The following is a 26,336-nucleotide window of genomic DNA, read 5'->3' as shown; positions in this document are numbered from 1 at the left end:
TTGTGAATTACAGGAAACAGTCTGATTTTTCCTCTTTTTGAAACATATCTTAAGTGATGATCATCAAATTTTAAATTATGCAGTACTTTACAGGTTTATGTGGAATATAATGGGCTGATAGTTACTGTCCATATAGTTCAAGCAAGGCTATTTGATCTTTTTGTGATGACTTCTTTTGCAATTGGTATCTAGACAAAATCAGCCAGTTGGAAAGGCAGCTTAACTTTACTCTTAAAAAAACAGCTAAATCTTTATCTCTGTGAGAGCTCAGTTTCTCGATATAAAAACCATTATAGATGTTTCATCACTGGCTAGCACCATGGTAACACTAGCCAACTGTAAGTAAGCAAAAGTTCTCAAACTGAATGCTTTTTTTCCCTAAAATGTTCATGGTTGTGGAGTCCTCTTTCTTAGGGCCTTCTCCCATTCTCCTCCCTACTTCCATTCATCAGGTGATGATCTCAATTATCACTGCTGCATTTGGTGCTGCTGTTTGCACAGTCAGCATTTGTGATAAGCTTCCACTGGATGGTATCAAAAACAAAATGAATGTTGGTAAGGAAGAATTGGGAAATCCCAGTTTCCAGAACTGGGAATGCTATCTATTTCTCCACCCAGTCCAGAAAGCGTAGGCTAATCAGAACTTTCTTATTACTTTACTCAATAAAATGAATTTTTTTTTTTTAAGTTCATAGAATGTCTTCTCCTCTCCTGTCACTTTTTCTCCTGTTATGAATCCTGACTTAATAGCACTTCTTGTTTCATGTATGTCTACAAGACCTTATTAGGAGCCAGGCTTTTTAGGGGAAGTTTAGAGGAAGAGATGCTGTAAACCCTAAACAAGTCTAAAATCTCTGACAATGACAGTTTGGAACAGACTCCTTGGGCCTGCATGGGCTACCTTTTTAATGTTAATAATGTCTATTTGTAGCAGATGCAGCACCTTCATGATAGGTCTAGATTTGGCTATTTGAAAATCATCTCTGGAAATTTTCTTTCAAAACTGAAAATCAAGCAGATAGTAGCAGTGAGCTACGGGCTACAAAAATGCTTGCACTGATTAGATTTTAAAGAGATATGTGGGGGTCTATAAGAGTTATCTTTTTGTCTTCGTTTTTAAATTCATATACAGCTAGTACAATAAAATGGAGCTTCACTTCCATTGCTTTTTGAGAACAGAAATACCGTGTAAACAAAACCATTGACTAATAAGGACAAAATGTGCTTAAATCCTGAAAGTGTTTGGAGTTTGAAAGTTTTACCAGCTACGTGGAAAAATAATTTTAAACACCAGGTGAGGGTTCTGCTATTATTTTAAAAATCCTGCATAGAACAAATTGATCTAGCCTTTAAAAATAGCATAAAGTTGCCAATAAACCACCTTGGATAGTATTGAATTTTTGATGCAGCACAGAATGTGAAAAAAAAATCTGCGTAAAATACAGTATGCTGACAATATATTATCTTTTTATCACTCATGCTAAACAAACTGTTGTATACACAGTCTTTTTTTAAACTAAAAATACTAAAAAAATCCAGCAGGGGGCATATATTACATACTTTAATTTCAATTTAATTATACAATCCAATAGTCCAGGTTATACAGTTTAGATCAGGCATTCTTTTAATGCACACAGACAGACTTTTCTAAAATTCTGTGATAACATCATCTCTATCATCTCTTTACATACATCAGCAGTTAAAAAATCAGCCTACAGTCTTCCCCTCCCCTGCAATCATTTTGCTGGCAAGTACCAAGTAATCCTCACCATCACCTCTCTAAAGTGAGAGGAGATTTGGAAACTGCAAATGGCTTTTGGGTAGCTGTGAACAAGCTAAACTGTAGCAAGGATGTAATTTCCCCCTAGTGAATTGGCAGTACTTTTGCTGTCTAAAATTTCCTTTACATAATTATTTTCTACTAGGCCTAAATTGGCCAAGCACTTACCTGCGTTGTTAAGACTTACATCACACAGGAAAATCACCCATGACCTGGGACTGTGAACTAATTCAATGTATAAAACCAGTATTGCTCCTCATGTTGTAGCCACGCTTGAACTTGGCTCTGCTAGTCAATAAGAAGTATTCTGCTAATGAGAAGTATTCTGCTGTGTGAATGGAACTATGCATTTCACATACCAATTGTAGACAGATTTCTCATTGTGCCTAATTTGATCACTTCTGCAAAACACAAGTATGGTGTGTTCATCCTTATAGTGCATATGTTGGAGTGTGCAACAGGTGCACACATTCCTCAGAACTATGGTCATTCTAAACAAAGTAAAAACTGAAAACAATGGCAGACATTACAAATGTGTAACAGGCCTGCCTGACCCCTGCTCACTTGCATTAAAGTTATATTAGCAGTACCTGGGATCCTGTTATTTTAACCAAGTATCTTTCAGATATGTATTAAGATACTTATTTAAAACATGCTTTCAAAGTTGTTTCCACAGTGTCAAAGGCTAGGCACACTTCAAACAGAACTTGGTGATCCAAGTCTTTAGCAGTTAGTTTAGACTTTACCTTTGCATGCTCCCCCCCCCCCCTCCAAACAGCTAATAAAGTAGTTCACGGTAGAAAAGCTGTGGATGCCCCATCCCTGGAAGTATTCAGGGCCAGGTTGGATGGGGCTTTGGGCAATCTGGTCTAGCGAAAAGTGCCTCGGCCCATGGCAGGGGCATTGGAACCAGATGATCTTTAAGGTTGCTTCCAACCCAAACCATTCTGTGAGTCTAACAGAGACAGGAGCAAAAATTTAGCTTCCTGTAATCTTTACAAGAATATTACAAATCCAACCTACTATTAGCACCAAAATCACAGCATTTATCTTTTCCCACATTCTTTGTCATTTTCAAACACACTTCTTGTGTTACTGACTTGCTGATATGATCAACACTTTGAGGCGCTGCTCAGCAACACTTCATTCAGCAACACACGTGAATGCAAGCAGAGGGACAGTAAAAAGCAAGAAATAGTGTTCTATTTGCAAAATATCAGTCTTTCCATTAGCATACTGTACTTGACCCTTCTGGCTGGAGAGGTGGTGATGCTTTTATTCAAAGCGTCGTAGATGATTGTATAGAGATTGGACATAGGTGAAGACACACATGGGATCTGGCTTGTGGCCCATCACCATCATGTCATCCACTTCTATCAGACGATCGCAGTGAGCCATTTTCCTGTAGTAATAATAAAAGAGATCCAGCAAATCAAGAGTTAAAGCTTAAGCCTGTAGCTACTTACAATATTCCTTTGCTGCTTGAACTTGAGCATCAATGTGGTATATATGAAATCCTGAGATTTATCAGCAACAGTGAAATGGTCAGGCTCAGGAACTGTTGACAACTGTTATTTTTGTTAACATGGAACATACTTACTCTTTCCCTCTTTTTCCCTATACTGGAATCTGATCCCATCTCTGTGGCATATAGTGAAATCTCTCATTCCTCTGCTTGAGTCTCAGTAAATAGTGTGATATGAGTTTGTAAGTCATGGGGTTTTCTGCTTATTACACTGGAAACTCCAAAAGAATGGGGGAACACGAGAAGAGATGAAATCTACTAATTAAAGGCCAAAGTGGCTTTGGGTTCTTTTTGTTTGCTTTCCCCCACCTCCACTTTTCTCAAGGTGTGAGTGACTTGGACAACAGTCTCAAGGGATCATCATGTTGGAGAGCAGAAGCCTAACCGAGACTGGAACGATGGAAAGGAAAAGATCTGCTGAGGTCTAGGATGAAAAAAATCATGAAAGCAGTAAATATTTGATCTGCCAAGCTCATAAAGGTTAACAGCAATAATTGTGAGACGAACCCTTCTGGCAACAGAAGAGAACAGTTCAAAGGCCATCACAGCTATGGAGAAGTAATTTCTTAACCAATGTTTCTTATTGTATGTATGCTTGAGTTCTCCCATATACTTATTACTGTTACACAGAAACTGAGATAGAAAAACACATCAACTTTCCTTTGGGAGTTGTAGATAGTTTTACTGTAGAGATTGACCGCCTGAAAGGGTTGTGAAAGTGCTGTAGAATCATTTTCAGTTCACTGACATTTAAGGAAATTTATGTGTGCATATGAACTGCAATTCTCAAATTGATTCATTTGCCAGGGACTTGAATAGGGAAAGCTGACATTTTTTTCCTGTGATGGTAAATGGCAAATGTAGTTCTGTAAGTTTTTGCTTTACTAAATAAATAAATAAAACTCTGAAAGAAACCCACAGCTTCAGTGTGGTGGTACCAGTGTTTGAAGTTGTATCAGCCACTGTAGGAAGCCACTGTATCCCCCCCATCCAATCAGTATTTGGCAATTTGAACCCAGCAGCACACCACATGAAATATTCTTACTACAAGTCAAACAAAACAGCAAATAATAATTATGTTGATACTGGGTCAAAAAGCTAGTATTTCTTTTTACTATTAAATGAAATGACAGAATAGCTGAGAAGTTCCCACTCATGATGACTAACAACCATCATCTTTGATTGCCTGGCATATGGCATCAAAAAGGACAGTGTGATGGAGAGTATTAGCTCTGTCCATTTTACAGAAATGCATACAGATACAGGTGAACCAAGATGAACAGCCTCACCAAGGGCAAATCATGCCTCACCAAACTGGTGGTCTTCTATGATGCAGTGGCTACATCAGTTGACAAGGGAAGACCAACCGATATCACATACCTGGACTTCTGTAAGGCCTTTGACAGCCCCACAAGATTAAATTAGCTAAACTGGAAAGAGACTTATTTGAAGGGTGAACTACTTAGTGGATTGGGAATTGGCTGGATGGCCACAGCCAGAGTTGTGGTCAACTGCTCTGTGTCCAGGTTGAGGCTAGTGATGAGTGTGTCCCTCAGAGGTCCATCTTGGGATCAGTGATGTTTAGCTTCTTTATCAGTGACAGTGGGATTGAGAGCACCCTCAGCACCCACATGCACCTAAGGTGTGCCATGAAGATGATCAGAGGGTTGGAGCACCTCTCCTATGAAGACTGAGAGACCCAGGGTTGTTCAGCCTAAAGAAGAGAAGGCTCTGGGATGACCTTATTGTGGCTTTTCAGTATTTAAAGGAGGCTTATAAAAAAGACAGAGAGCGGCTTTTTACATGGGCAGATAGTAATAGAACAAGGGGAATAGTTTTTATAATAAAAGAGGGGAGACTTAGATTAGATATTAGGAAGAAATTCTTTACTGTGAGAGTGGTAAGACACTGGAACAGGTTGCCCACAGTTGTGGATGCCCCATCCCTGGAAGTGCTCAAGGCCAGGTTGGACGGAGCTGTGGGCAACCTGATTTAGTTGGTGGCATCCCTGCCTGGGGCGGGGGGGGGGGTTGGAACCAGATGATCTTTAAGGTCCCTTCCAACCCAAGCCATTTTATGATTCTCTGAATCCTCCCACAAAATTAAATTCCATAAATTAATCTACTTGCTCGCCCCTCCTTCAAGGGCCACGGTTTTGTCTAGAGAGTTTGGATATATTAACATGCCTCAAATTCAAATCAGGTATCAGGCATATGGGATTGGCCAAGCAGCTACAAGTAGACCATCCAGTTCCTACAGACTGTTCATAGAAGTTGGATTCCTTGTGCCCTATGAACTAAATTTTTTTTTTGGATTGATAAAGACAAATCTATTAAGATTCCTTCATTACTTGAAGAAAAAAAAATGATTAAAACCAAAAAGCAATAACCACCAGACACTGAGAGTAATAGTAGCAGAGTAGTAGTTTTTTTCCCTCTTCTGTCCAAGCATAAATTATGAGACTGATTTCTCAAGCTTAGTTTATGTCAATGCTAAGGCTGGTTTACAGTAGCTGCTACTAAACTCTTACAATTTAAACACCATATTTATGCTGCTGCTATTAAGAGCATTAAACTGCATAATTACACTGAAATGCTTAAGATCACCAAACATTTGCCTTCACACAATAAGATGTTAAAAAAATAAATTTAAAAAGTTTAAAATTAAAGTTTAAAGTGATGTTTAAAATTAAAAATGTGAAGCTTACACTTCTAGAATGATAGGCTTTATAAAGCTTAAGTTCAAGCTTTTTTTTTTTTTTTAAAAAAAAAAAAAAAAAAGAGAGTATAGTACTTGACTGCCTCTCCCTGATTCTTTATAAATTGGCTTCTCATACTTGAAAGTAATCTTTTATAAACACTGGAAAGGAGACACTTTATAATTCGTCTCAGACCTTTCGGCACTGAATATATTATGGAACAATAAAGAGACAGGGCATAGGGATTTCACTAGTACTGCAGTCCCTGCTCTTCTCCATTAAAACATCTACTTTTTCTTGTTACTTACTTTAAGGTAGGGGGTGAGGAAATACTACCTTAATTTCACATCGGTCTGCAGCAGAAGAAACATCTGTGGGAAGTTGAGTGACTAATCTACCCCTCCTTGCAGCTACAGAACACAGTCAAATCAATGCTGCCTTTAACAGAAAGTCTCCATTTCATGTGGCCAGGAGAGTGTTCCTTAGTGTCCAATCAATAGTCCATCAAATACCATTTTGATACTACTTATGAAAAGTAATATAAAAATAATTCACCAAGTGCTATATAAAAGAGATGCAGAACCTCTACTGCAGGCTGAGGAGTAATTTGCATGAGTTTGTACTATGAGTATACACTATTCAAATACATTCACTGAGCTGACCTGAGTCTGAGCACCACCTACCACAGATGCAAACCTCTAACTCTGCACCCGTAGAATTTATTAATGCCAGTCCGTGCATAAGTTTAGCTGTTGTGATATTAAAACCCTCAACACAGACAATAATAAGCATATATGGTAACTCTGCAGTCAAAGGTTGATATTTGAACACATTTCCTCCCTGTTAGTAACATTTTGCAGACCTAAATAAATATCACTGTAAAGAAACCAAAGCACAGCTGCTGTTCAGCATCTCATTATGCATTTCTTGGCCACAGAAAAGCTAATAGAAAAATCAGTTTGAGAAAACTGCTCAATTAGATGCAAGGACACAGAAATCATACAAAGTACTCACTGGCAACATAAATCACAGAATCAATCATAGAATGGCCTGGGTTGAAAAGGACTCACAGATCATCTAGTTTCAACCCCCTTGCTCTGGGCAGGGTTGCCAACCACTAGAGCAGGCTGCCCAGAGCCATATCCAGCCTGTTATCCAACATAAAACCACTATAGTGACAGTAAACACCGTTAGTGGACCCAGTAGAAAAGCTGCAATATTCACTTCCACTTTGCTTATTACCAAGTATATAAACATCATGAGTAAGTATAAACTGAAAGGCTGTTCAAGTCCAGCCTCTTGACTGATGCTTCCTTCAGGTTTTTGTTTCTTGACTTCATTCTGTGTTTACCCTGCTGAAGAAAAAAAAATCAATTTGCAAAAAAGTTGGAGAATATGCCTGATGCCTTGTTTGCTGTAACAAAGATTCCTGTGTGGTAATGGAATAAATGATATTGTTGAACAAATCTTTAAAATACCAGCTGTCACTCTGAGAAATGCTGAACTCACTAAGATCTACCAAGGATCAAAGAATTAAGACTGGAATGGACCTCAGGAGGTCATCTAGTCCATTTTCTGCTTAGTGCAGGGTCAGCTAAAGGAACGTGGACACACAAGTTATTTTTCATTGACTAGTAACCATGATATGGCTTGATGGCTACTTCAGTTCAACATCCTACACGTTGCAATCCAAGTATAAACATTCATTGGCTATCAAATATGAAGACAAAGCAGATCTGAACTGTCAAACAGTATTTCAGCATAAATTCAATGGAATCAGTGAAATAGTGACAATCTAATGACAGAATCCATCCCAGTTTTGTTGGTTTTGTTTTTTAAACTACATACTTTCCCAATATAAAACCAACAGGGTTCATCTAAATGCATTCTTGCCTGCAGGTTGCAACTTCCTTTTTATGGAAGCCATTCAGATACCTAAACATGGATTGTTCAAGGTAAAAGCATGCAAGTCCTGCTTGCCACCATGCTGTCACACAGTACATTGTTAACAATTACTTTTGTCATGTAATCTGTTCTGTTTATTTTGTTAGTATTTCTAATGGGTTTTGCTAAATGCACTCTGGGTTATGTTTTGCTTAAGTTCTAGTAAATGCAAATTTGTAAGGCTTATGAACTTTCCAGATATTATTCCTCAGGTCATGTAAATGCCCAATCTGTCAGTAAAATTTAGTAAAAACAACCTCTGTAAAATACACTTGCCAAGGCTATTTTGCTTTAAATGCAGCATCCTATTGGAATGTGGTTCTCACCAATGCACACTATCAAATGGAATCTTGGAAGGCAAGCATGTGCAGCAGGCAGTAAATGAGGAACCTTGAAGTGTGACAGGTGGAAGTTGTGAATTTCTACATCTACATCAAGCACAACTGAAATCTACTGACTGCACATACACTTCTGTGACCTACTAAAAAAGACAGTACTGTGTCCTGCTGATCTAAGGACAAAACTGCAGTACGGTCTTAAAACATCAGGAAACAATGAAATCCAACAACAACAAAAAAAACACTCCATAGATCATATAAAACTAATGACTTTGTGGTGGATGTTCTCAAAGCACTTTTGAAATTTTCCTGTAGCAATCTTGTTAGCAATATCATCTCGTGTACACAGATGTGGTTCTGTGGTAAAATACCATGGGTGAAACCTGCAGCTAATAGTGGCTGCTTCTAGTAGCAGTCCCATATTCTAGCAGTTGCTGCTAGGATCTCAGAGGTGAGAAAGCAGAATTCAAGTACTACCCGAAGACTGTGAAAGACCTGAATGTGAGACTCCAGTGAATTATTCTGTGCCTGGTAAAACCACATCTGATTTTAGACTGCTGTGTCTCCTGTTCTATGCATTCTCTGTGCAGAGCTTTATCATCTTTTCTGGCATGACACATGTAAGGTATAGGATCTACAAGAAGAACGATGAAACTCTTCACTGCTGCCTAATTGATAAGATTTGAACTGGAAGCACTTAACAGAGATCTAATGTGATACTCACTCAGCCATGGTGAAAGCCAGCTCAAAGTTCTGCTTGCGATTAGCTGGGTCAAGCTTATTATAATCAAAAGCTTCAGGGAAGAAAGAATGCACAAGCGCACAGAATGCCATCCCATCATTCCAGCTTGAGGAGAAGTTCTGGAGATCAATATGCTGTCATGATGAAAAAATGCACGTGTTAATGCAGCACCAGGAAACTTGGAAGAACAGCTGCTTTTGCTCACTGCAGTTTTCTGTCCAGATCTCCCATTAATCAAAGTAACATAGCACAGGCTTTATGTTTTTTCTTCCCCTCTTTGTATTTCCATAATATTATTTGTTTTCTGAGAATAAGTGGCATGATCAGCAATAAAGCCTCTTGCCTGAAATGTCCAGACACAAAGCAAACACACCCAATAGGTCCCTGATCCAAAGCCCACTGAAAATACTGTGAAGAATCTTGTAAGCCTCAGTGAACTCTGGAGCAGGTCTAATGTACCACCTCACTATCTGTGGAAACTGAAGACACTGCTCGTTTCTATGAGGAATTTATAACTGCAGAATGGTTCATTTTGTGGCTGTGAGCAATACTGGATAAAGACTTCCTTGCTTTGCTACTCAATAAGGCCTAATTCAATGCTTATTACACAGATGAATAGAAATACAGAAAGAATTAGGCCTACCACAAAACCTGATTCTTAGAACTAACGCTTATTGTCACTTTCAACTGCCAGAGTAAAATGAAACATACTGGTCTCTTGCCTTATGCTGCTTTCCCATTGTACAAAATTCAAGCCCCAACTTTTCTGTTAAGCAACTAACAGTCATGTTTAGTAGCTCTGCTTAGGTGTACTGTAATTAAGAGTTCAGCAATAATAATGTACATTTTACAAAACAGATGAAAAACATATATTATAAACAAACAAAATACAACCCAGAACACTAGAAAATTTTCTCCTTGAAATTACTTGGGAATTGTGTCTTACGGCCAGGTAAAAATTACTAAAATCTCAACAAATTAATTTTCTTAGCTACACTGATGTTACCTCACAGAAACTAGCTCACTAACATTCTGTGATTCAACCTCAACTATTTAATACAAATGTGCTTCTCTAAAAAACTAGGAAATAATATTTTGGTCTTCTGTGTAGCAAAAGGGAGATGGTCTCCATGTACTGGTAAAAGGCTATTTAGAACTTATTCTGTGTAATGAGGATGAGATATCAAAGTCTGCTACTATGAAAATAAAATGTGTTGAATGTACCCTGAAGTCCATATCCATAAGCACAAAAATGTAGGCTTTCAGACAAACACTAATGTATTGTTGCGATAGACATACAGAACCTCATTCATGCAATAGATTTCCTGCAGCTTTGCCCATGCAACATGTTACCCATACAGAACATCATGACCTTGGACAGGACAAAGTTATCTCATTGTATAGCATGTTTTACGTTTACTTTCTGAGTGCTTTTTTAGCAAGTTCTCCAGAAAAAGAGAGCTGAAGTGCTAACATATCTTCACCTTGTATCCTATGGTTTTTGAGCGACACCAGTCTAACAAAATTTGTTTAATGCTGCTAGCGCTGGCAACCCCAAAACTCTGCGATCTCTTCAGTTTAGCTCTGGATTCTCCTTTTCCCCTGGAAAATTAACAGAAACTAGATTAAATTACACCCTAGAAAAACTTAAACCTACTTGTCATCAACATCTATGCAACCTTGCCCACATCAGTCCCTGTCCAGGTGATATTTGAGAAATACATGGCTAAAACTTCAACTTGCTGGTCCTGCAAGAAAAACTCATTTTCATTTCACTAAAGCTAGGATTCCATGCTCTCTTCTATCTAAATCATGACCTTACCATGATGCATAAAGAACAGTCCATGTTTTTGGCCCTTAATGAATGACAAGAGAAAGTCACTATTTTCCTGGTCTCTTATAATAATGGAGGAGGCAGCTTTCACAACACTTTCTCCTGATAAAAGTTATCTGCTACTTCAGCTGAATAACTCCAAAGACATAGGAATCTATAGCTGTGAATTTCCATAGCTCACCCTGTGATGGCAGCAAATCTGTACATGACCTTACAGTCCTCAAGCTCAAAAATCTTACACTGAGGGTTCTCCCACCCAGCTGTCCTTTGCTGGCAGTAATTAACAAATTAGGTTCCCATACACAAACCCCTTCTGGTGACACAAGGGGGTGACATACTTTGCACTGTCTTGTTCAAATTTCTCAAAAAGCGCTTTCCGGGACTGTGTTCCCATAGTCCGTGGGAGCGTTTGAGATCGCACCAGTTCTCGCCTCCTTTGAACTTGGTGATGTGTAGTAGAAGACGAGGAGTTAGGCTTGGATGTCACATCACAGTAACTGTCAGCTGCCCTGCAGAAAAATTACATGAAAAGTATGTGGTTAAAGAAATAAAGTTTATCTCTGCAGTGATAGGAGTCAGCATAGAGGCCCAGCTTTTGCCTACTCTAAACCTTCCAGAACAGCAATTTCAAGGGGACATGAATAAGTCAAAAACTATTTAAGTAAAGGTTATAGCTTTATTAATAGACAATAGCACTTGAGTACAGAAGTTTCTAAGGAAACACTTATGAGACATAGCTGGCCAAGTCGCAAAGGCTTTATAGCACTAAATAGAACAACAATTAAACACTTTTAAGGAAACCACCTAGGAGCACTAAATCCCTTTAACTTCAGCTCCTGGGTTCCTGGAGGATTCAATTCACGTTTCAAAAATAGAACTTGAATAGTAATTCAGGAAGTACTTTTGAAATTTTTAATTATAGTACACAGAATCCTTAGCTCATGTCACTGTTGCTTTACTGATTGCAAGCTGCTAATTTGATCAAGACACAGGATTATACTCTACTTTGTCTTTGAGCTGTAAATCATTTCATCAACATTAAGGAAGTAAACCACACATGGCATTTGAAAGTGTTTCCCTCTACTGAGATGGAGCAATTGAGGTAAAGAGCAATAAAATCAGTGTCACACATTAATTTCTGGTACAGCTGGAGGTCAGATCTCCTGACAGCAAGTTCTGCAGGGTGCTCAGTATATCACAACTCAAATACTGAAGTGATAACATTGGAACCAACTCAGAAGAAATATAATGCCAAATTTGAGATGATTTTCAAGGCAGTTGCAAGCCTAACTTAAGAGACTTAAATTGGCAGCCCTCCCACTTTTCTTGAATGGATATTTTGCATGCTGAGGATGCCTGGATTTGCCAGTACTAAGTGTGATACCATGTAATACTACGCTAAGCAACTGTGACTCTGACTTGATCAAAAATGCGTAGTAGCCAGTTTTTTGAAGGACAAATGAAAGTCTTCATTATCCTGCAAGGCATTTATCTTCAAACCAAACTCTAGCCTAGAAAAACTATGGTTGTATGATGGCACTCACATGTTGGTTTCCAAAAATAAGCCCAAGGCACAAATTCCTGATAATTTTTAGAAGTGCTTCCAAAAGGCCTGACAACTTGCTCCCCATAAAAAAAAATCTACCACTGGCACTAAGAGTTTCACTGACAGCATAAAAATGCAAAATCCACAATTAAGTCTGCTTTAAACTCCTCTAGAAAGCTTGTTTGTTTTTTACCCCTTTCCATCTGTGTTCCATGTAGCCCCTCAGGAACACTCACAACCTTTAACAGGTTGAGATTACAGCACCTGGGACTCACCTGTTCACTAAGTCAGCAGAATACCTACCCATTAATTGAGATTATACTGAACATAACGTCCTAACAAAATATCAAGAAGAATGCCTGCCTTTCACCAGCTTTGGTTCCACTGCTCATCCCACAGCTTGCAGTTGAGACAGGCTTAGCGATAGATGTGGTATTCTCTGTATAAAAATAAGAAAAAAAAAGATGCAACAGGGTTGAAACTCTTCTCTCCTTTCCTCATATGTTTTCAAACCTTATCCTGATGGACAGCCAAGTACTACTGATTTTCACTCACCACAGTAAGAAGCTGCAGGCCTCTGCCTAGATTCCATTTTAAAGCTAGCAAGCTAGGAAAGGATTTTCCCCAGGAATTCCAACCCTCTGCAAAAACTGTTGCACCGCAGCAGAATTGTATAAACAGGTCAGGAAAGGCTGTGAGAAAATGCCTTCAAAAAAACTCTGTTGGGAAGGCTGTACTCTTCCACTCCCTTGTGCAGACCTCTGAGGACATGCTGCCAGTGATATTTCAGTGAAGGGAGGAAAGTTTGCTACAGCTCAGCTTGCAACAGTCATTCTGGCATATAAAAGGAGTCCCAAGAAGTTTACCACACACAGAACACAATTTAAATGACCTAATTTCCACCAGGAATTGTTTTAATTTATGAGGTAGAATAGACTCCAAAGATTGCAAAGGTGGCTTAAAACTAAGTTTGCATCTTCCTCTTTTCAACCTCGGTGTTGCTTCTTCTGTGCTTTCCACCCTAAATCCCAGTACTAGATTCTGGCTAGGCTCTGTAACTGTGAAATAATGGAGTGATTTGTCCAGTTTCAACACACTAAAGCCAAAACTTGTTGCACAAGGCAGGAACTCATTTGTGGAAGGCTCTTTCTATAGACAAAGAAGAACCAGCACCTTAGAAGCAATCCAACCTAAACACTGTCCAAATCACCCTCTTCAGAGTGCTGAACTCTCCCCACTGCCTATAGAAGGGACCCAGATCAACTAGATTTTTTATTTAAAACATGCCCTGGTAAATGCCAGCATACAGATGTGAATCTAGAACTACAAAAAAACTGCTAGATACCTGTACAAATCCCACAGATGTTAAGCTAAGGAGGAATATCATCACTATTGTGGACAAGCTACATCTCTGCTCAGCTGATACTTGAGATAACTGAAATGCCAGTACATTGTATAGACAGTAACAGCTTGGCATTATTGTCAGAAGTAATTTCAGAGAGAGCTCAAGTCTTCTATTGCCATTTGAATCAAAAACCCTTAAGGGACCCATATGTCTCCTCTGAGACATTTATATGTGAAAGTGACTACTTACTGTTCTGCTCAGATTAATTTGCTTCAACACCTGTAAGGTGCGCCCACCACTTTCCAGCTGCAATTAAGCTTGCATTCAGTCACAGCTGCAGTTCATTCACTTGGTCAGCTGAAATGTTCACCACTCAAGCTATTTGTTCTGACTCACTGTTTTTGGTACCAACTGTTTCCACTTCATAGGTTGCCTAACAGCACACATGCACACCGCTGTGCAAATATGGATATGTACCCCCTGCTTTGAACCTGGGAAATTAAATCTGCATGGAGTTTTGTTAGCAACTTTTAGCATTACTATGTACCTACTAAATGGAGCTAGATGCTTAGATCTGAATTCCCCATGGAATCTCTCTCAATATGCATTGCATGACACACTGGTAGGAACGCTCACCTCCAGTGGCAGATGAAGCCAATGTTCTCAATGTACTTGAATTCCATGCCTTCACTGAAACAGGAAAAAAAAAATACAAAGGAAGGCTATGTTACATTCTTAGCTTGAATAAGACAAAATTTGAAAGACGAACCTGCAAATAATCCCTATCTCTTACTGGCAATTCCATCTGATCTCTCTCTAATCTCTCTCTGTAATTTTTGACCAATATAAATAGTCTGATCAATAAGCATCACTGTGACTAAACACACCTGAAATACAGCTCAAAGACAAATGACTTGAATATGAATCAAATAATACAGGATTTCTTTTCTTTATTTTTTTTAATTTAATTTAGATATAAGAATAAGATTCTGCAATCTCTCTGACTTTCTTATGTGTTTCAGTTTGCTGTTGGTCATTCCTCCCTCTACATGACTTCTGAGCCTGTTAGCCAATATCTGCCTAACTTCTCAAGATACTTCTTCAGTAACTGTGCTAGAATATAGGCTGCATTGTGAACCCAATTATATTAGGCTTCAAAAATTCTCTGAAGATGTGAAATTGTAACCTAAACCTCCAACTAGGACCCACAGTATTTCAAATCGGAGTGTCTCACCATGGAACAAGAAGCCATAGTAGTGAGGTTTGATAACTACCTGTAGGTCACAAGACAACCATTTTGTTCCCTGAAGTAATAAAATGAGTCACATTTTCAGAAAACAAACTTTTTTTTCCTCTCTTACCTGACTGGCTGGAAGTTTTCAATACCATCTCATTTTTGCTCTTGCTCTGTCCAAGAATGCCAGTAGATGCATTAGCTGCTCCTGTTGAACATATGGTTTCTCCTGATATTCTGGTTACTGCAGTAACAGGAAGGTGAGGCATCTGTAATGTGACTGCAGGGGCGTGGGCCTCAGGGGAAGAATCTGACATGCGAAAAGCGGTCAGTTCACGGGAGACGTTTGGCTGACCTGGTGAATAAAAGAAAAGCAGAGAGGAAGTCAATTTATTTACAGATCTGTAACAAAGTTACAAACCCATTTCTATGCAACAACTTAATTTTACAAGTCATTGGTATTATTCTACCCCGTTCTCCCTCTGAGACATTATACCATTTACAGCACTACATGACACTCAGCAAGAACAGCTTCTTCAAATCATTAATTCACTAGCACCTACGTTTAGTAACCTCCTCTTGCTCTGTGCAACTCCTGCACTGTCTTTTGCTGTGGATTAGGAGTCAGCATTCTTGTTCTTTTCTTGGTTTTATGAAGTGCCAGTTAATTACTTCCTAATATTTTATTCCTAATAATTATTTCCTAATTTTCCTAAGTAGGAAATAAACAGTGCCACAGGACAAAAATCCATGCTGAAACCATAACAGATTCTAATTGTTCCAAAAACCAAAAGCTGCTCCATGACTGCCATGATGAGGTATTTTACAAGTAGTGCTATTTAATTTCTTGCTCTTTTCCTACCTGATGAAGACTGGTGTCCATTTTCAATGATAGAAGAACTAAAAACTCTTCTAAACTCAGGTTTGTGGTGGTCATCCAGGTCCACACTCTGTCAGAGGAAACAGACAACTAAATTTCAAACAGTATCAAAAGTCAGAGGAAAACCCAGAAACCCCAGCCAAAAACAGGTCTTTCCCATACTACTGACCAAAATACAGGATGGGAGAAATTCCTTAGCTCTGAAGGCCAGAAGTTGAAAACTGACCACCGGCAATGCAGGTCATGCATCAATACTCACATACTTGTCCCAACAGGCTCCATGCACCTAGGAGGGCACTTTATCCACTTTTCTTAGATAAAGCTACGTAAGCTATTCACCTACCATCACTGTAATGGTGATAAACAGAAGACCCTGTCCAATTGTGGAAAAACAAGGGGAATGCAGAATTTGTAAGTCCAGGTCAAACCTTCCTGTTCTCTCCCTTTCATTGTATCAGAAAGTCTGAGATGCTGATGTTAAAAGCAAGGCCATCCACCCTATTAAGAGGGCATGGAAATAATGCTTTAGTGGACAAAAATTTCCATCTATGTGTGATAAAAGATAGGTAGATGTAGCTGGTATTCATTTAATCATATAATCAGAAACAAAGCCTTGATTGCATTTAGCAGGACTTCCACTAAATTCACAAGGACATGCATTAAGTCCAAAATAATCATAAATTACATTTGTCTAGGGCTAATAATCTCAACTTCATTGAATGGCAAAAGACTTCAAAAAGATGAGGATTTTGCAGGACAACAAGAGGACATATAAAAGACTTACTGGGTAATTCCTTCCAAATTGGTTGCAGTCTTTTTAACAGCAAAACCAGCCCTACATGGCAGCTAAAGCATTTTTTATACTGCCAATACCACTGCTTGTGTTGAGATATTTCTATCGTATTTTTCATAGAACTACCCTACATCATGCATTACCTGAACTGCATGAATATGCAGATTCAGCTAACAGAACTACCTACACGTGTGAAGTAATACATGTTTAATCTGTATAGGTACATACATATACATAAATTTAGCCTGGTTGTATTGGAGGTACCATTTGCTGAGGGTGTTCAGGATATCTGTAAGAAAGGCTCACGGTATGCATGGGTGTGTGAAAATAGATGCAAGAGTAGTGTACACCTAGTCCTGGAAAGACAAGTGAACCTTGCACAACTTTACCAGATGAAGAGTCCATTTCTCTCTAATTGGACTTCATTGAGAAACTATTTAGCTATAGAGCTCACATTGTTTCAGACTACTAAAGAAAATAAGAGTAGTCATCCTTCTGTACAACTCATAGTACAAGGTTAGGCTTCATATTTCTAACTTTATTTTACTCAATTGTACTATGTCCAGTTCTAGTATTTTTACCTGTGTAATGTTTTATGCTCTTTTAAGCAAGTTACTGAGATAATTCATGAGATAATCAGTGTTTCACTACTGAAATACACTGTGGATTCAAGTTCATAACTTCTCTCAATGTCAGGTTAAAAAGACCTTTATGTATTTCAGACTACATCAAATGATTTAACATTTAATATTCTGTTTCCTGCAATAAAATAGACAGTTGACATATTCTGAAAACATATGTGAAAAGCATTACAGAAAGTATTATCCCAGACATTTATATCTGACTTATAATTTGCAACTTCTGTTAACGATACTTTCTTCAGGAAAAAGCAAAACTTTTTCCACCTAATGTCCAGGGAAATCAGCCAAATTCTTTATGGTTTTGTGCATCCGTGTTTGTTCTTGTTGTTGTGTTTGTTTTAAAATAATCAATAAGAAGGTATATGATTTCAGAGTTCAGGAACTAAATAAAGAAGAAATCACCTTGCAGACATCTAATAACCTCAACTAAAAAAAATGTAGCTGCCCAGAATCAGTGTATACATGCAGCAGAGTCAAATTCCTCCTCCCCCCAAATTTTTTTCCTACAAAATTGGTGAAAAAGTTAGAATGTTAGGCTTGCTCTTAGAACTAATCTCTTTGTAGCTCAGTAGCCTCTGTATTATGTAGGATGATAATACTTTCTCTAGTTTTAGGGCTGTGGAAATTCCTCCTTCACTGCAATGCTGTTAAGACCTTGGAGATCCATAGCTGGAAGTCACTGTAAAATGGGAAAACACAGTAATCCACTAAAGAACACCCTGCACATTCAGAAAAAGTAGGCATCAGATCCTGAGATTAGAAAAAAAATACATATATTATCTCCTCTCTGAGCCACTGAGGTACACACCTGTCACATCTTCAAGCCTTTGCCTGAAACAAGGTCAAATCATAGAAGAATGACAGACAAATGAGATTCATCTCTCTCAAACAAGATTTCTCAGTCTTCCAGAATTTTTCACAAATGCACCAATTATCAGGAGTCATGATAAAAATCATTGGATCTAAAAGTGCTCTTTATCTAATTGTGTGAGAGATACCTCCCTCTTGTTACACATCAGTATGAATTGAGATGGCTTCATGGTATGTAATGTCAGGTGATTTCTGGACCACTTAATCTGCTTGTTTGTATCGCCCGTGTCATGTTTCATGGAGTAACTCCTGTGCTGACTAACTGTTGAGTACCATCAGGTCACTAGAGAGATACACCTATAGGTAATACTTGTTTAGATCTTCCCAAGTGTTCCTAATCCAGCTATGCATTTCTCTGTTGCTTTCTCCATAGCTGGCCAGTTCTCTACAGATGTCCCTCCAACAGTCTGTCAACACTAAATAGAAACTCTTCTAACAGCATCAAAACAGACCACCCTTGTAATATTTTTAGTCCTGCTTGTTCACAAAGGAAATCATGTTCAATCACAATCACTGTGGAAGTGATAATGCTCCTGCCACTATGTGAGATTCACTCAGCAAAAAATGTGAGAATTCTTCCTTTCTAATAATCACCAGCAGGTAGGATAGGGACCCTAGCGTTTGCAAAGGACAACAAACAGCAACAAATTCCTCAACAAGGGATAAATCCTCCATAGTGAAGCTATGGCTCCAGAATCTCAGTTTAAAATTCATTTTCCAAACATATTCTATGTGATACCTTTGCAAAAACAGCTATCAGAGTCTAGCCCGGTTAGAGAGACAAATTAAAGTATAGCATCAAAATACCAGAAAGACTGGCTGTGGTTAACCACAGCGGCTAACAGCTGACACACACATGCACGCTTGTTTTTCCCAGGCAGGACTTGGGAATCCAGATCACAAGAAAGAAGGTCTACACTGTAGGCTAGCTATGGAAGCTGAGGGCACCTCTGCACAAACTTGACCAGCTGTATGTTGGCTTCAGCACAGGTAAACTGTATAATCACAGTCATGCAATGCCAAGCCTGTGTTTCATTTCCTGAGCGCTACTGCTAAAATGTGGAGACCTTTTCTTTCTCCTATTCCTGGCCTCCATTTTCCATTACCTTCCTTGTATCAGATCTTATAAACCACAGAGCAACTCATGTCAGTTCAGGAATCACATGAAAAAATAACCCTCTTTGTTATCAAAACCCACTCGTTGTCTATCAGATCCTGTTTCCACTCAGCTATGTTATTAGATTGTGGTGGAAAACAAGCAGTCATACGTAGGATGACGTGAATGTCCTAACATTGCAGCACACTGCAGTTACTGCATTAAACAAAACATAAATCTGAATCCTAAGCGCTGATACCTGCCTCTCACCAAGGCGTATTCACTAGCTCAGAGCCACACAAAGGCATCTACAAGGCTCCTGACAGACCTCAACTGCCTCCATCTGGAACAAAGCACAAGACATTTGACCCTGTAGACACATCAGAGAAGCTAGGTCCCTTACCCTGTGCTACCACCTCCTCAGTTTTGTTAATTAATTCCTCTGGGGTTGATCTTATGTCAGTGGAAGAAGAATCTTCTTGTAGAAAATAATGTGCTTGTATCAATTTAAAGCCAGCTTGCCTCAATCTCAGATCTTTGACTATCTGGGACACTCTCCTGCGTAACTTTTCTTCTGCTGTATTACTAGCCTCAGGCACAGCCATCGGAACAGCATCATATAATGATCATTTTTTGAAAAGCATTTCATTGCAGCTCTGACTCAGCTTTGTTTATAGGTGAAATACAATCCAGTGGCACCTAGGTTACAGAGCACCTAGAAGCTCACCCCAATCAGTGTATCTTTGCATGAGACAATGCACATATTGACAGCAGGCAGACAGTGATGAGCTTCTGCCCAAGAGAGGCTGCAGCATGAAAATAAAGGGGGACAGAGGAACAGGAAGGTGTTGTGGTGTACCCTTATTACACAGAATACCACCAAAAGGCACTGTGATTGGTCATAAAAACCACAAATCCTTACCACAGTGATGTGTTAATCTGCTTCCCACATTGATTAAAAGACAAAGGCAGACAACACCTAAGCTTGTCTTTCTCCTTTCTGTAACTTTTAAAAACTACCCCTACCTTTGGCATAACACAGAGCTGCATTTTTATTTTTAATTTAATTTATTTACTCTGCAGCTTATTCAGCACCTTGCATTCTGTGGAAGAAAAAGGAGAAGAAAAAAGGTGACAAATTAAGTCAAGGACAATCTAGACACAATGTATTTTTGAGGAGAAAACATCCAGATTTCCCAGTTTCGACTCTCAACAACTTTTTGAATTAAATGATACCTTCCTCGGCTATGAGGAAAGTTGCCAAAAATGTGTCCTGTCAGGCACTTGAATCCCTGAACCTCAGCAGAAGGAACCGATGAAAACTGTTTATGTGACAGACATGATCATAATTAAAGGATGAGTCCAAGATAACTGCTTTAACCCAAACTTCCCCAGACTTTAGAGCTGACAAAAATGAACCCCATGCTGCCTGTTTATGGCTTCTTCAGAGGTCACACCAAGAAAAAAGACATAAGGCTAAGGGAGGAGACTCTTGTGTCACAGATAACTGTGCAGCTAGAACAGAGCTCATATATACTATAAGTATACATATCTACTCATAATACTATACCTACACAAATCATGGAAACTAAGACTTTGCAATCAAGGTTCCTTGAAGATTGAAAAAAAAAGGATCAAAATAGCATAGTTCAATTGGATGTGACCTACAAAGACCATTGAGTTCAAACACAGGTCTTGCATTGAATAGCCAAAATGCTATTCTCAAATCTTTCGTCCAAAGAAAACAACATAAAAAACATGGAATTATATGATTCTTTTGGAAGAAGTGACCACAAATAGAAAAAAAGCAGGGCCCTCTCCCCAGCCCCCATCTTCTGCCTGGACAGCATCACTTGAAGCTTTTTTTTTTTTTTTTTTTTTTTTAACATATCATAATTTTAAACCAGTCCCAGGGATTCTGGCATGTAAGTTCCATATACTGGCTGCTGTAAGTGCTGGATTTGGACACTCCCTTTCCATTTGGCAGCCATAATCTAAAGATCTTGGAACATTCCACAGAGCTTATTTCCAAACAGACCCTGTCTTTTTGTTTTACAGAGATAAAAGGTATCGCCTTTATTCAGTTTATAAAATTCAGAGTTTTCAAAAAGATTTACCTAGTTGAAGGGTAAATCAAGAAATAATTAGACACTTCAGGATCCAGCTGTAGCAACTCAACAAGCAGATTTACTACAGTCTTAAAAATAGAAAAAGTTATTCTTCTTTCATTATTAAAACTTCAAATTCACCACTATCCCAAGATAGAAAAAGAAAAGTGAGCAATTTTTCGTGTGAAATATTTTGAAAGAATGCAGCAAATAAGGCTGTGAATGTGACAACCTTTGATCCAAATTACCACCTGATACCAAAACTAATGAATTCCAATTACTTTCCAAATCATCCTGCTCTGCAGAAGTCAGTGATACAGAAACTACCCCAGAGAGAAAAAACAGAAAGGAAAAAAAAATGAAACAAAGGAAGAAAAAAAAAAGGAAAAAAAAGACAAAGAAAAAAAGACAAAAAAGAAAGAGAAAATCTCCAAAGCAGTCCTTTTTGCTGTTCATATGAAAAACAAATGTGCAAACAACAAAGAACAACAACCACCCCCCTCCTCAAAGCTGCCTTTCCCAATAGCTGGAGAGTTCTGGGTTTAACAGACAACAAATCCTTTGCAACATTAACAGCATTGTGTCTTATGCAGGAAATAGGGTAAACAAAAAGTCATCCTGAAAGAACAGGTCACTTGCTATACTGAAATACTCTGAACCAAAGGCAGCTGGCTCCATCTAAGTGAGCTCTTGCACTAGTGTATACCAGATTTCAAGGACAGCATAGCCGAGGCGGCCCAAAAATTATACTTAAAAGGAGATTTGTGTCTTTACTTTTGTCTGAACTATGCTTGGAACTCCTTAGCCTCACTATTTTATTTTTTTTTCCTCAATGAAATTACCTTGAAAAGTAATCTGGCAACATTAGAAAACAATAGTTCGGACACTAAAGATGCTCAGAACCTGCAGTATTCAATCTGCAATCTGAGAAAGAAACTCCTAATTCTTGTCCAGAGTATTTTGCCAGAAACATTGAAGGAAACACAACCCAGCCCTTTACTGGGATAAATGCTGTGTCAACCACACAGTGAAAAGAAATGTAACCAATAAATCTTTTAAGGAGCAAAAGAACACATTTATTTGCTATTATTTCCAGAACTCTATTATTTGTTTCTCCTTGTAGAAGCATTTACTATGGCTAGAAGTCTTATTAATTTTTATCACAGCCACTCGTTTACCTGAAAACATACACAGTGTCGTGTATGGTACTCTGCTTCTAGTGCTTCGGTTGCATAAGCAGAAATTGCAAGCAACTGAGAGAACATTTTCTTCATGACAAATAACCTAGGTGACCTGCACAGTGACTAAGGCTTGTGCTTTATCCATTTGAGCACAGCTACGTCACAACCTTAACAACAAAAAATTTGCTTTCACTGCATACATTTGGTGTGTGTGGCTCCAGCTGCATCTCCCGTGGTTCTCAGTCCTGAGATTTCTTCTCGATCAGTTGTGCTAACTCTGGAAGTTGCCCAGTGGGGAAAATTGCTGGGAAGATACTGGAGAACTACCAGTACTAAAGTGATCTTCCCTGAACCCTCAAAGCTAAGTGGGAAAATTTCAACCAGAACAAAAGTACATTCTGTGCTTTAACCCAGACTTATACCTACAGCTGGATATTGCCATAACCTTGACACAAGGCTTACCACAGAGTGTGGAGTATACGCTACAAATAGAGTGGTGATGAAGCAAGTGAGATGCGTGAGGGACCACATCTTCTTGTCCCTTCCCTGGTACTGAGCTTACTTCTGCTCTTTGCAATACAAATAAGTGTGGATGGCTCCACGGAGCAAAAAGGAATGGATCTGAAAGATGTGCATGCTGTTAATCTTTGTCATTTTCAGGAAAATGCAGCAGCTGCTACAATGGCATTGGAACAGCGCATCATGCAGCAGCTTTGTCTTCTCATTTGGCCAGCTGTGGGAAGCCCTGTGCCCTCAGCCTTGAGACAGTGAGGAGGAAAAGTTCTGGAATGTTATAGAGAATCTTTTTCTAGTCCCATCAAATTAACTTTGAATGAAGTTTATTTCCAAGCTTTTATTTTCCATCCCCAAAGCTTGGATAACCCATGTATCATCTTTTCATAATACAAATCTCAAAGACCTCAGACAAGACATGGCTTAATCAACATCATACAAAATAGGCTGTCAGCTCTAAAAGCCAACTCTAATACCACATAGTTTTATGTGACATTCCCCACGTACTGTCTGGAAGTAACCTCCTGGTGTCCAGAATTGTACAGGAACTCTCACAGCTCCTTCCACAGAACCAGGCATATATGAAAAGTACTACAGAAAACTCACTGTCAGATGAGCTTCCTACTAACTAGGATTTTCATGCACCAAGTTATAATGCTCCACCATGGCACAGAAACAGTTTTACCAGTGGGGAGAATGTTTGTGCTTGTTTAGGTCATGGATACCATGACAGCTTGCATGGGGCCTAGCTCACTGGAATGAGCCAAAGCAATGCTCATTGCACTTGCACAGAAAAACTGTCACACCTCAGGATGTAAAGTCACTATCTTAGGGAAGCGTGTTACTGCCTGCTATAGGCTGCCGAGCTGTTCTCCTTTAAGTGCTTGCCAATTGGCAAACAGTATTGCTGGCACACTGACCCCCCTGCATCTACTCCAGAAAGCACACACAGATATTTCCATGTATCTGTATATATTGATAGCTGAGACCGCCTCCAACTTCTCTTTTTACATCTAACTGTAGTGAACCAAGAGGCTGCTGCCACCCTAACCAAGATCTCTGGACTTGAAGTGCCATAATCAGAAACATCTCCAGATGGAGTCACAGAAAAGGCCATTCCTCAGAGTCCCTCCCAAAAACTCATCTACGCTACACTGCACAAGAAGCGCCCCATGTCACTAAACACTCCCCCATGCCAGTGCAGAGCTCAATGACACCCGTGAAGCATCCACTCGTGCCCAAGTGCTCATGCACCCTCTTGGCACTCCCTCCACCGCCTCCCCAGCCACGGTAAGCACTTACTTGGCTCCGGCCAGCCACCGCTAGCTTCGCATGGCTGGAGAACCTGCCACTGGCCAAAGGCGGCCCCGGAGAGCCAGGTCCCGCAGGCGGGGGGCTCTCCTCTGCCCCGTCTGGCCAGTCCTGCAGCAGTCCCGCCGACTGGCCGAGGGCCTCCACCTGTCGAGCCAGGCGCTCCAGCTGCACCCGCAGGCGCCGGTTCTCCTGCTGCAGCTCTGAGACAGTGTGTGCCAGGGGGCTAGCAAGGCGCAGCACCTCCTCCACCTGCCGTCCCACCCCTTGCTTGAACACCTGGATGTCCGCATGGATCTCCCGAACAGCGCCCCGCAGCGTGTCCTCGTAGCGCCCCAGGGCCTCAAACACCGTCTGCGCTTCGCGGCTGGTCGGATCCTCGGTCTCGCCCGGCATCGCGTTCATGGCCCGCAGGCTCCGTGGAGCGGCCAGAAAGGCCTGGGTGGTGATGGTGGTGATGGTGGTGGCGGCTCCGGATCCGCTAGTCGCGGACACCCGGCCAACACCTCTCCCGCCGCCGCCCGTTCCTCCCCTCGGGGAGCGCGCAGGAGCTTCCCGATGCTTTAAGCCCGACCCCCGCTCCGGCCGGCCCCTGTGCCCATGCTGCGGAGGCGAAGCCGCACGGAGCCCGCGCCGCGCCCGACGGGGGGCGCCTCGGAAGCGCCACGCAGCAGCAGGGCACGGAGACAGCGAGACCGGGAGCGGAGACGCTGCCCGGGACCGCACCGCTCCGCGATTGCACTGTGGGAGGACGGCATGCAACTTCAGCAGGGAACAGCGAAACTGGGCGGGAGAACGGGCGGGGCAATGCCGGGGTCGGTTTCATCTTTCCCCAGTTGCCTGGGTGCTGATGCCGAAGTAAACAGACCTGATTGTTTCCTGCGGGAGCACGAAGGCAAAGGCAGCGAATTGTCTCTGGAAGAATAAAGCAACGGTAGAATTATCACAAAAGCGTAGGTGTTTCTTTTTTTTTTTTTTTTTTTTTTAAACTGCCTCTCGTTTGTGTGTTTATAACAGTTTACAATACAAGTGAGGAAGCCAACAACTCAGACACTTCCTAATCTCACAGCAAATTTAAAGGCAACTTTCACCCTGTCTCCCTGCCTCCCACAAATGAGGAAGTTGGCTTCATAATTCAGCAGCCTAAAATCATGCCCACCTTTCTGCTCGTGTTTGAAATCTCTTCCTTATGAGCTCTTGCAGCTGGCCACAACATGAGAATACTTTAGTCTCCAAAAGCCTCTCAAAACAGACATTATAAACACCACAAGTGAAGCCCAAATCAAATATGACTGCAAGAGCAAAAGATGTCATCCTAAAAGCTTAGGATTTACCTAAGAGATTTTGATGCCCAAATCATACTAGGAATTTGATGTTCAGCTCTCCTTCAATCTCTCTAACTCAGTGTTGTGGTATATTTCGTCAATAAATTCCTATCAGGAAATAAGATTACTTATTTTTGAAGTACAATTAACTAAGGACCTCTTTTAAGGTCTGAACCATAGCCCAAAGACCAAGCTCAACAGGAGTTTATTTGCTTATGGGATCTCGATAATTCCCTAAATGCTTTTGTCTAATACTTTTTAGAATCAATATAGAATCTTAGAAAGAACAAACTGTCCTAGGACAGCAGCAACATGCCACATTGTTAAAGAAAACTCCATTTGCGTTCAAATGGAGGTTGCTCAAAGCCCCATCCAACCTGGCCTTGAACACTTTGAGGAATGGGGCAACCACAACTTCTCTGGGCAGACTGTTGCAGTGCCTCACCGCCTTCAGACTAAATAATTTCTTCCTTATATCTAAATTATAGTTTAAAGCTGTTACCCCTTGTCCTATCAACTATACTCCCTGATAAAGAGTCCCTCTTTATCTCGCTTGTAGGCCCGCTTCTGGCTCCCGGAGCCTTCTCTTCTCCAGGCTGAACAACCCCAACTTTCTCAGCCTCCCTTCAGAG

The 26,336-nt window shown here is 40.1% G+C and overlaps 1 protein-coding gene across 6 annotated transcripts; it reads right to left on the bottom strand.

Annotated features, from left to right (window-relative positions):
- Positions 1-1,543: 1,543 nt before the first annotated feature.
- SMTNL2 (smoothelin like 2) lies at positions 1,544-25,158 on the bottom strand. 6 transcript variants are annotated; one of them, XM_027472568.3, is made up of 9 exons: positions 24,371-25,152; positions 15,849-15,936; positions 15,114-15,341; positions 14,389-14,442; positions 12,771-12,846; positions 11,200-11,370; positions 10,512-10,629; positions 9,010-9,161; positions 1,544-3,182 (listed from the first exon to the last, which is right to left on the bottom strand). In XM_027472568.3, exons 1-9 carry the CDS (start codon positions 24,782-24,784, stop codon positions 3,056-3,058), a joined length of 1,428 nt encoding a protein of 475 aa, XP_027328369.1. In that variant the 5' UTR covers positions 24,785-25,152; the 3' UTR covers positions 1,544-3,055. The 6 variants fall into 6 exon arrangements, with proteins under 6 accessions (XP_027328369.1, XP_071882171.1, XP_071882172.1 ...); XM_072026068.1 differs by lacking the exon at positions 1,544-3,182 and adding an exon at positions 6,107-7,358 and having other exon boundaries at positions 24,371-25,158; XM_072026069.1 differs by lacking the exon at positions 1,544-3,182 and adding an exon at positions 6,107-7,355 and having other exon boundaries at positions 24,371-25,158.
- Positions 25,159-26,336: the final 1,178 nt, after the last annotated feature.

The sequence above is a fragment of the Anas platyrhynchos genome, chromosome 20 (genome assembly GCF_047663525.1).
Source record: "Anas platyrhynchos isolate ZD024472 breed Pekin duck chromosome 20, IASCAAS_PekinDuck_T2T, whole genome shotgun sequence".
Classification (NCBI taxonomy): domain Eukaryota; kingdom Metazoa; phylum Chordata; class Aves; order Anseriformes; family Anatidae; genus Anas; species Anas platyrhynchos.
This window is presented reverse-complemented; position numbering and strand designations above follow the sequence as displayed.

Coding starts and splice junctions, on each gene's coding strand:
- SMTNL2 (XM_027472568.3), bottom strand. CDS start 24,784: ATGAACGCGATGCCGGGCGAGACCGAGGATCCGACCAGCCGCGAAGCG. Junction 15,937..24,370: donor CGGTGGCTGGCCGGAGCCAA/GTAAGTGCTTAC, acceptor TTCCTCTGACAG/AGTGTGGACCTGGATGACCA. Junction 3,183..9,009: donor CTGGCTTTCACCATGGCTGA/GTGAGTATCACA, acceptor TTATTACTACAG/GAAAATGGCTCACTGCGATC.